The sequence below is a fragment of the Cibotium barometz genome, chromosome 32 (genome assembly GCF_041138505.1).
Source record: "Cibotium barometz isolate CiBa-2024 chromosome 32, ASM4113850v1, whole genome shotgun sequence".
NCBI lineage: Eukaryota > Viridiplantae > Streptophyta > Polypodiopsida > Cyatheales > Cibotiaceae > Cibotium > Cibotium barometz.
This window is the reverse complement of record NC_141077.1, coordinates 29127795-29138698: the sequence shown is the minus strand read 5'-3', so window position 1 is coordinate 29138698 and position 10904 is coordinate 29127795. Positions and strand designations below refer to the sequence as shown.

General features: G+C 38.6%; 1 protein-coding gene across 2 annotated transcripts in view; it reads right to left on the bottom strand.

Annotated features, from left to right (window-relative positions):
- Nucleotides 1–2644: 2644 nt before the first annotated feature.
- Nucleotides 2645–10904, bottom strand: part of LOC147620060 (homeotic protein knotted-1-like) — a 50586-nt gene continuing 42326 nt past the window's right edge. For both annotated transcript variants that reach the window (XM_086772211.1, XM_086772213.1), the window contains exon 6: nucleotides 2645–3126. In XM_086772211.1, the coding sequence (XP_086628337.1) occupies nucleotides 2887–3126 (240 nt within the window). In that variant the 3' untranslated portion in view covers nucleotides 2645–2886. The remainder of the gene's footprint in view (nucleotides 3127–10904) is intronic.

Here is a 10904-nt window from a genome sequence, read left to right as displayed (position 1 = left end):
AAACATGAAACATTTTCTATTTGAGATAATAGAATGAGGCAGTCTTACCGAAGAAAACTTGTGATACGCGCATCACTCCATCCATAAATTGTTTGCAAGTTTAATAGCTCCAAGTTTGCTCACAGTGTGGAGTACGAACATCCCTCATACAAAGAGGTGCTTGCTTCTCTTTGTGACATAATTTGGAGCATGCTTACTATCATCTATGACCTCCTGTCCAAAGAAGTCATTCACCATGTCATCCATGATAAGATTCTCTTCCTCCTTACGTAACAATGGTGAAGACACCTCATTCATTGATTGGGGTATAGGAGTCTCAACCATGCTTTCCATATGAAGCCTTGCCATCTTCCACACGCCACCCGATGTCACCGAATGGTGTGGCATGTTACCTAGCACTCTCCTATGGTTCTCCTCCATGTCATCATCCGCACTTGGTCATTCCAATACCTCATGAAGAACATATATTCGGATTAGGGTTAGGTCAATAGACTATGCATAGCCTTATGCAATAAGCATTATGCATAAGCCTATTTCAATAGGCTATGCATAGGCCTTATGCAATAGGCTATGTATAAGCCCTTATGAAATAGACTTATGCAATAGCCTTATGCATAAGCCCTTATTCAATAGGCTTATGCATAAGCCTTATGCAATAGATTTATGCATAGGGACCTCATACAATGGGCTATGCATAAGCCCTTATGCAGTAGGTTTATGCATAGCCTTATGTATAAGGCTTATGCATAAGCCCTTATGAAATAGACTTATAAATATGCATTATGCATAGGCTTATGCAATAGGCTATGCAAAAGCCTTATGCAATAGATTTTGCATAGGAACCTTATGCAACGGGCTACACATAAGCCCTTATGCATTTATGCATAAACCTATCAAGCATAAGCCTTATGCATAATATGTTAAAATGAACTAGAAGAGGTAAGCCCTCTTTTTTCATTCTTTGTTTATGATTCTTCTCTTCACGTTTTTGCACCCTTGGACGCCCAAGATTAGGGATAGGTCAATAGTCTATGCGTAAGCACTATGCATAGGATATGCATAGGCTATGTATAAGGACTATGGCCCCTATTCATAGCCCATGCATAATGCTTATGCATAGGCCATGACCCCTATGCATACCATGTGCATAGTGCTTATGCATACCATATGCATAGCCTATGCATAGTTCTTATACATAGGCTATTAACAAAAAGAGCTATGCTTACCCTATGCATAGGCTATGGATAGCTTATGTAGCACTATGCATAGGCTATGCATAGCCTATACATAGGGTGTGCATAGCCCTTATGTAATAGCCTATTATGCTTAGCCCTCATGCAATAGCCCTTATGTATTCACCTTCAATTTTTGTCATGTTATGTTTTGTAGGTTAAGCATTGTTGTTTTCTCTAAAAATAGTGGGGAGCATGTAGAAAGTCCTCAAAAGTTATCATCTAAAAGGGACGCTGTCCACCCTCCTTGTCTACGAAGTATTATAAGAGGTCTCAATAATGTTCTAATATCACATGTTGCCTTTTTTGTCTAAGCGTTAAGCATGGCTTTTGTTAGAGCAATCGTGTTTTTTTACCTCATGCATGTATGTATAGACAATGTGGATCGACTACTCATAAGACCCAGATGTGGCAAATCTGCTATCTATTTTAAACGAACAATATAGGCAGCAAGCTTGGTCTCAATTTATTCAGACACAAGTATGGTTCTATCAATGCGTTCTATAAGTCTTATTTTTTAATCTAACATGCAGGCGGACTAACAATCTACCCCACTTGGCCAGTCGGGACAGACCATACCTTTGATAAGCATGAGGCATAGTGGTGTAGGGCCGAGTGGTGCAAGCCCATCACGATATAGTTTTGATGAGCCCATCCACCTGCCTTGACTAGACCCACCCCCACTCCCTCACGTCCGTCTTCACCACAATGACTACGTAGTCTGGGGGGGGCTAGTAGATGTGCTAGTGGCGGGGAGCAAGAATGCACCCTCTGAAAAAAAATTAATGTGTTGAAGTGAATAAAAATCAAATGTCTATATATGTAAAGTTTTTTCCAAGAAGAAACCTAGTGCACATCCCCGCCATTTACTATAATGAAGCACGCCTAAAATGTAGCCAGTACTCCCTTTTAAGATGTTTAATAATGCACCTAATTTCGTTTGGTGTTTCGTGGTTCTTTAAGAATAATATCAAAGAAATAGTAGTGTATGATTATTTTTTTCAAAGATGCGCAAAGCCCAGCACCACAAGTACAAAAGCAGACTCAGCCTATTAGACAGAATAACCTCCACATTCAAAGGCAGGCCACCACAAAATGTGTTCACCAGCGACCCCAGATAACACTTGTTGATGGTTTTCATTTGGACAGGTGGCTAATCTAAGGAATTCTTAGAAGCTCCGACACTAAAGAAGAGTGGAAGATCCGCCATGGGTGCAACGAAAGAGTATTAGGTTTTAAGATGAGTTCCGTTTTCAATTTTCTCATGTGGTGCTCACATGGCTTCATAAACTACACAGGAATGTGGGGATCAAGTACCCTCCAAAGCTGAAATTTGAAGACTTGCTAACTGCCCTAATCTCAAATCGAAGACCTTTGAAAGAATTAAAGCGTCAACTGTGAAAGGGGTTAATAAATTAAATTAACGCCTGAATCGCAGAACCACAAAATCTTCAAATTTCAGCACTGGTTTTTTGCTCACACCGTGCTAATTTATAATTGTAACAGAGAAAGAAGCCTACATTTCTTGTGAGCATAAGAAACAGTTTTCGATTAAGAACAGCTCTAAAACATGTCGTCCTAAGGATTCCAATGCAAAATACAACAATACAATAAGGCCGGTCCTCGTGATGAAGATGACGAACATAGCACCGCCCTACTGCATGGGGATGATGGAGCCATGGCCAGTGGCGTCCATGCTGTCGACGAAGCCGATGTTGGACGCGTGGGCGGCCGTGACGTGCAGGTGGTGGTGGGCGTGGCCGGGGCTGTCCACCATGACGTACTGCATGTCCTCCGACGGCTTCCAGTGCCTCTTCCTCTGGTTTATGAACCAGTTGTTTATCTGCTTCTGGTCCAGCCCCGTCGTCTCCGCCAGCGCAGCCTTCTCCGCTTCCTAAAAGATCCACCCCACCACACACAACCATTATAAGCTCATCATGCCACCATTCAATACCTGTTACTATGTTAGTAGTTGTTCTTTGATCATAACTTGCCAATGTAGATACACAGTGATTAGGTTTAATTAGCTCTAATTTCACTGCACATATAAAGCTCACCCTAGGTAAACCTAATTCTATGCTTAACCTTTAGTTTTAGCTCCATGTCAACCACCATCAGCTCATTCCTAACCGTCACTCACTTCTGCTTAATTATGTACGAAACCTCGATCAAACGTCTAACCGCAGCTTGTTCCTCGTCTACATGTGTCTCTTTGGTACAACTGCACTACGTAGACCTAATTCTATGGTTAACCTAAGCTTAAGCATTGTCAATTATCAGCATCTCTCATTCCTAACCGTCACTCACTTCTGTTTATATACGTGACTCTAATTATGTGTCTAACCTATGATTATTTTCTTTGTGAAGATGCATCTGATTAGTACAATAGACATAGAAGGAAATCACAACCCACACGACAGTTACAAAAGAACAGCAGTTAAAAACTTTATAGCATACATATCACATGATGGACACATTGTATCATATAATTCTATGAACTTCCTGACAAGAAAAAGGCATTAGTTTATAAGATTGTAGGTTGTGAAGCCCAGGGGAAAATGGTGTGATAATCCATAGCAGGCGCAATCTGTCAGAGTCTGGTTTTCAAAAAAAAAACAGAGGGAAGTGGAACCTCTATTCAGTTCATGCGAGAAAAACAGCATTTGAAAAGCTGGGTATAGTTAGTCATTAATGCATCGTCAAGGTCTATGGAGAACATTGTGCAGACTGGCAACCAATGGTCTGTGACCTTTTTGTCTGCGCCATGGCTCATGATTCACATTCAAACGTCTCTTGCCATAGCTTTGCAGGTGGGCAGGTCGGGGTTTGAATCGCAACTCATGACATCTCTTATGCAATAGCTAGCACATATGCTCCCATTTGATTCGTAGAGAAGCATCTCTTGTAATTAATAAATGGCCTTAATCTAGCTCTATGATCACGGACAGGAATTACGACAGTACAATATTCACCTTCCTAGCAATTGAAAATACAGACTTGAAAAAAACAAAACCTTAGAAGTGGACAAGGAGGGCGATCGTGTTAGAATCATAATCAAATCTTCCTCTTGCAAATTCCAAAGATGGCTGTAAATGATATCCACACCGACGATACTCCACTTAGAAGAGCCCTAAGAAATGGGGATCCCCACCCACACACACACACACACACACACAACGCAAAGCCCCCGAGCATGTAAACATTACTAGTCGATGGCATCCATGTCAACACGTGGCATGTGTGTCAACTTTTCAGGGAGAGTGCCCAAGGTTTGATTTTAAAGTAAAAAGTTCTCTCCCCAAGGTTTGATTTTAAAGTAAAAAGTTCTCTCCCCAAGGTTTGATTTTAAAGTAAAAAGTTGGACAATCCTAGTTGTGTGCAACCAATAAGGTTGGGCACTGTTTGTATAAGAGTGATAATTTCTTTTGACCCAAAATTTGTACGATCAACATCATAGTCACAAAAAAAACCGTTTCTAACTTTCAAAACCTTGAAACTTCGAAACAGATTCAAAATTTGTACAATACGGTAGTTTTGCCCAAATTTCAGGTTCCGTTTTCTTTCATTTTTTTGTTTTGCTTTGTTTTAATTTTTTTCATCATCTTGCAACTTCTCTCCTACACTTGAAACCCTCTGCAATACGGTAGTTTTGCCCAAATTTCAGGTTACATTTTGTTTCATTTTTTGTTTTGTTTACCTTTTTTTCATCACCTTGCAACTTCTCTTCTCATCCTTTGTCTAAAAAACCAGCCTCGAGGTTTTTTCATCATACTATGTTTTTAGATGGCTTTTTTGAAACCTCGAAACCTTGAGGTTGAGGGACAAATCCTTTCAAAAGAAAACTCCAAAAGCCTCGAAACGAAAAAAAAAACCTCGAAACATTTCTTGTGACTACGACCAAGATTCAAAACAAGTTGCATATCATGCCCTCCTCATATCCTATGAATAAGGCATGCATTCCCTGCTCAAACCAAGCCTGCCAATGGGTAGACCATAATGATAACTAGTGTCCTATCAAGGATCACAAAGATAATGTTCCATCCCCAAAAATGATTGTGTTTGTACAACAAAGCTTGTTATCCACTTGCTCCTTTCGTTCCACCACCAACCTCTAGCATTGGCATTATTTTCTCTTCATGCATGGTTACATCATCATATGAGTGACAAAGGACTTAATGAATGCCAAGCAAGAGGGATTGGCACTATTCAAAACTTAAGACATAATAGAGAAGGGATATGTAGACCTAGTCTATGACACATTGGGAAAAACACTATATTTACTATGATGTGAACTTGGATATTTGGCATGCAAAAGAATCCTGAGTATCCACCACTTGTGCATCCTCTTAACACAAATGGGGACTCCTAGATCTTACCGATTTCGCCTAGCTGCTACTCTTAGTCTTGGTTATCTAGCTCTTTAAAAATAGGAAAATGAGAGCAATTCAGGTTTAGGTCTAGTACGTCCCTTATGATCCCAAAAAACCATTAAAAATAGCCTTAATTGTGTTCATATCAGGCCCAACTCGTTTATCACAACTATTGGCCAATGTCTTGGGCACCTCTGGGTGCCTATTCGACTCCCAAACCTACCAAAATTAGACAATACTCACTCTATCCCATACTTTGCCTAGAATATGCCTACAAGTAAAAAGCATCCCATACATTGCCTAGAATATGCCTGCAAGTAAAAAGCATGTCCATGTGACACTTACATGGGTGATGCTATTCCCTAGTGCTAAACTTGGAGCACTCATGCAAATTGTGCATCTTTGCTCCACTTCTATTTCTTTCCATCTATAACCTCGACTCCAAATCCACTAACTTGAAATACAAGTTCTGTAGTTCAATTAAAAGCGGATACTAGAAACCTTTCCAAACTCCTCAAATAGTACAATCAACTCTTCCAGACATCCTCTCAGGTCAACTCCAACCTCCAACACCTCTAATCATCCACCAAAATAGCTCAACTCACATCCAACTGACATCCTCTCAGGTCAACTCCAACCTCCAACACCTTTAATCATCCACCAAAATAGCTCAACTGGCATCCAACTGACCAAAACCCTTTTCAAGTGACACTGCGCTGATTGTAACTTGCTTCTGAATGCTAATGCTAACTCCAAGCCAAAATGAGTCCTTCAAGATTCTCTATTGTCCTCCAACATAAGCTAACCTCAAAACCATAACCCCAGGGCCTTCTTGGACACCTTGCCAACCCTCTGCTGACACCTCACAGACTGAACCTGCCTCGACAATCTGACATAGAACCGCCTGATTCGGAAGCCTCAACTAAATAATAAATCTTCACTCATGTGTTCTCTGACCTTCCCTAGTTCTTTGGAAGTTCCAATATCAAAGAGATATCACACCAAAGACTCACCGCTGACTCCAATTGACACCATTCTAACTACTCTGACCAAACTGACTCAGTCAATTCAACTGGGTCAAAATTCCTCTCCTCTGTGTCCGTTGACACCTCCAATCCCTCAAACACTTCAAAACCCACCACGACTCAACTCCCTACAATCACAATTAATAGCTGCTGACAATCTTCTCACTCAAGAAAACCTTTCCTTTCAACTTTGCCTGACTGCTGAGAGCTGACTGTCAGACTTGACCCAAAACTTTCCCCTTCAACACAGAGGCCAAAACTACCCATGATCGAATCCTACTAGGCTTCTGCTGATCCTAGTTGACTCCCTTCTGACCTGGGACAATCCTCATTTGACACCTAGACCACTAGCAATGCCCAACCTGTCAGAGTGACTTTAGACTGGTTCTAATTGTCGGCCCAGATCTCACAAATGTTAAACAAGACAAGACAAATACTTTAACAACCTCAACTGACTTATCGTGACACATGACTGATAAAGGTTTGATGCTTAACTGGTTCAGTTTTGACACAACAAATTATAGGTTTGCACTGACAAGTGTTCCTCCTCCATAATCTCAATGAAAACAACACAAATATAGCACCATGGCAAAAAGTCTTATCAATTCACAAAGAACTCAAGCTCCATGCAATGTATACTTCATTGAAAGAAAACTAGACTGTCTCAAAATCCATGGGTCCTCTGTTGATAGACTAATGCGACAGTTCTTCACAGCAACATCTTCATCCATGGCTTAAAACTTCAAAGAAATCACCACTCAACCGATACTCTACAGCTACTATTGAGGAATTCTTGTCTTGACCATGTCTCTAATAGAGGAGCTACACAAAAAATCTAGGGAACACACCTCCTAGCGGACTCTGATCTCCAGCTCTTCCTCTACTATGACCCAAACGATTCCTCTCACTGGCTTGTCCTTTTGTCTACAAACCTTCAACAACTTCAAGTACTCCAACTTGCAATCTACAACAAAAACAAACCAACATGTAAGAGTCCACTCTCCAATCCCTTTGATATTCTCTCTAGCCATCCCCCCTAGGAGAGTCCCCTGATCTTCGATTCCTCCTCTTGACCTCGTCGCCGCCTCAATTATGTGTCACTGCTGCCCGGCTCCTTAGCTTGCCATATGCTTTCTTTTTTTGGTTTCACGCATGTATGCTTACACTCTTGGCCACGCAACAGTCATCTATTTTCTACGGTTCCAACCATACATCTACTAGCTTATTTCAATTCTGGTGTTTCGATAGGCGCATCTATTGGGCTCATCTCTTGGGCTCAAAAAAATAACCATCAATGTGTTTGAACAAAAAATCCAAACAATAAGAGAGCAATTACATACAATCATAACCTGAAGAATTATGACTCACCCATGCACCAGAAGCATAAATAATTTCTTATTGTTTTCTTCCCTCTAATCAATATGGTTTGACCTTATCACTTGATTTTTCTTTCTTAAGAGCTGATTGGTGTTCTTTAGAAAGAGTAGATATCATGGAATTATAAAACATTAGCTTATTTAATTATGTCCTTAGTAATATAGATATAACCTAAAAAAGAAGTGCATGGGTGGACCATGCCACTAACCTTATTAGTGATGGATTGAAAACAAAGATAAGAATAGGGCTATCAAAGACTTCAAAAACGTATGAATAGTACGTATTTTAAATGTATTTTGAAAGGTAAGAACTTGAAAGGAGAGAACCATACGCTTATACAAATATAATACACACATGCATACACAATATGTAGAATACATATGTATGCATGATGCATGTTTTTGTGTGTGTTATGAGATTTAAAAAAGGATTTTATGGTACCATACATTAGAATAATATGTCGTACCATGCATCTCACCTTGACACCAATCAACTCTTAATAAATAAAAAATCAAGCGATCAAGTCAAACCACAATGATTGAGTAGTTAGTGTAGAGGAAAAAATGCAAGAAGAAATAATTTATGCTTCTAGTTCCATGGGTGAGTCATAATTCTTTAGAAAGAGTAGGTGTACTTTATTTGTCATACCGATCATGAGACCATAAAAGATTCCCTTATTTAATTACATCCTTGAGTCATAATTCTTTCGAAAGAGTAGGTGTGCTTTATTTGTCATATCGATCATGAGATCATAAAAGATTCTCTTATTTAATTACGTCCTTGGCAAACAAATATAATCCAAAAAATAAAGTACATGGGTATAGCATGCCATTAACCTTATTAATGATAGATTAAAAACAAAGATCATAGTTAACAGGGCTATCACAACCTTCAAGAACATGCAAATTGTACATATTTTGAACGTATTTTGAAACTTAAGATCTTGAAGGAGAGAACTATACACTTATACAAATATAAGTATATAAATATATACATAAAACATACTTATAACTAAACATACACACATGTATACACAATATTTAGAATACATATGTACATATATATGCATGATGCATGTATTCAAGTGCATGTTATGAGTTTAAAAAAAGGGTATTAAGATACCATATATTATAAATAATACAAGTCATACATTACATCTCACCTCGTTTGACACAAGTTTTCAAGTATCATCAATTGCGAGTTTTTCATCTTACAACTTTAAAAAGTTCATGCAATTCTCCAACTCGTGATTTTTAAAAGCTATCCTAATAACTAAAAAACCCATTTCAAGAACACAACACTACTACAACACATCAAGGACACAACAATGTTTTGCAAGGAGGAGTGTCGAGGCTTTTAATGCTACTAAGCAATGAAAAAGAGTTGCTTAGCGCTATTAACAGTAACTTTTCGCTACTCTTCAACACTTTCTTTTACTGCTCAACAATGTTTTCAACAACAAAAAACCATTGCTACACTGTAAAAAAAAATTTTTGAAATCTACTCTGCAACATGGCCTAGAAAAAGTAATCCCGCTTCTTTTGCTGCCGTGGAATGTTATAACATTGATACCTTGGTTTTTTTGCATGTTTATATCTAATCTATCACTTCTACCTCTCCTATCCTCTTCAAGCTCAAGCAAGGTATGTTTTCTCTTTTCCTTCATCTCTTTTCTTGTAAGTATTTTCCTTATTTTTCCTCTCTTTTAAGTTTCTCTTTTCTTCCTTTCCGTTCTCATTGAAGCTTAATCCTAACCCTAACTTCTACATAGAAACCCTAATAGAGAGCTTTGATGGAGAGTTCTCCATCAAAGCTCTCTATTAGGGTTTCTATGTAGACGCTAGGGTTAGAGGTAGGCTCTAATGAGAAGCGAAAAAGAAAGATTCAATAAGTTTTCGGTGTTATGCAAAATCTTTCATTAAGATTTTTATTAAGATTAGGATTTTGTACGGAGAGCTCTCCATCAAAGCTCTCTACTAAGGTTTCTATGTAAACGCTAGGGTTAGGGTTAAGCTCTAATGAGAAAGAAAAAAGAAAGATTCAATACGTTTTCTGTGTTATGCAAAATATTTCATTAAGATTTCTATTAAGATTAGGATTTTGTATATGGTTTCTTTTAAGGTTACTAATACTTTTTTTTTTCTTTATTTGGTTTGATTTTGTAAGATATACACACATACAAGCCTGATAAGGTAACAAATATCTCTTTTATGTTTCCTCTTTTACGCTGTTATATATTATAGGGTTTGTAAGTTTTATATCAGATTATTTCGGTTTTTCTTTATAGTACCCATAAATTGATATCACTTCCGGCTTCACTAGAAAAAAAATTCTACCGTGGATACAGACTTTGCATCGATACGATTCTGTTCCGTGTCTGGCATTCATTCCAGTACTTGACCCCAGAGATCGTTGACCAATTAATCAGTTTTCATTATGGGGAAAGAGCTTTTATTTGAACGGGTCGCACACTAAGCATAGCAAAAAAAAATTTATTTGAAAGAAAAAAGTGAGTGTAGATTGTTAGAATTGGAATAGAATGAAGCTGTTGTGGATTCAGCCAATATTTCTCAAATAGTTTCACTTCCTATGGAAGGAATCATTCAGTATCCATAAATATCCAAATCTTTATGCCTAAAACCCCATGAATCGTTTGGGCCGGACAGTAGCAATAATTTATACAGGCCCTACTAGTCTGGAGAGGAACTCTACCCTCCCTGGCCCACTCGACTCGAGCCATTTCACTACAATTGAGACGTCCAGCTATTTGTATCTTAATACCTTTATTACTGGTTCTTCCAACCAATTCGATAGCTCTCTTCATGGTCCTTCGAAAAGCAACCCTATTTTTTTGACTGTGAAGCAACATGTTCCGCTAGGATTTTTGGTTCCCCATATGG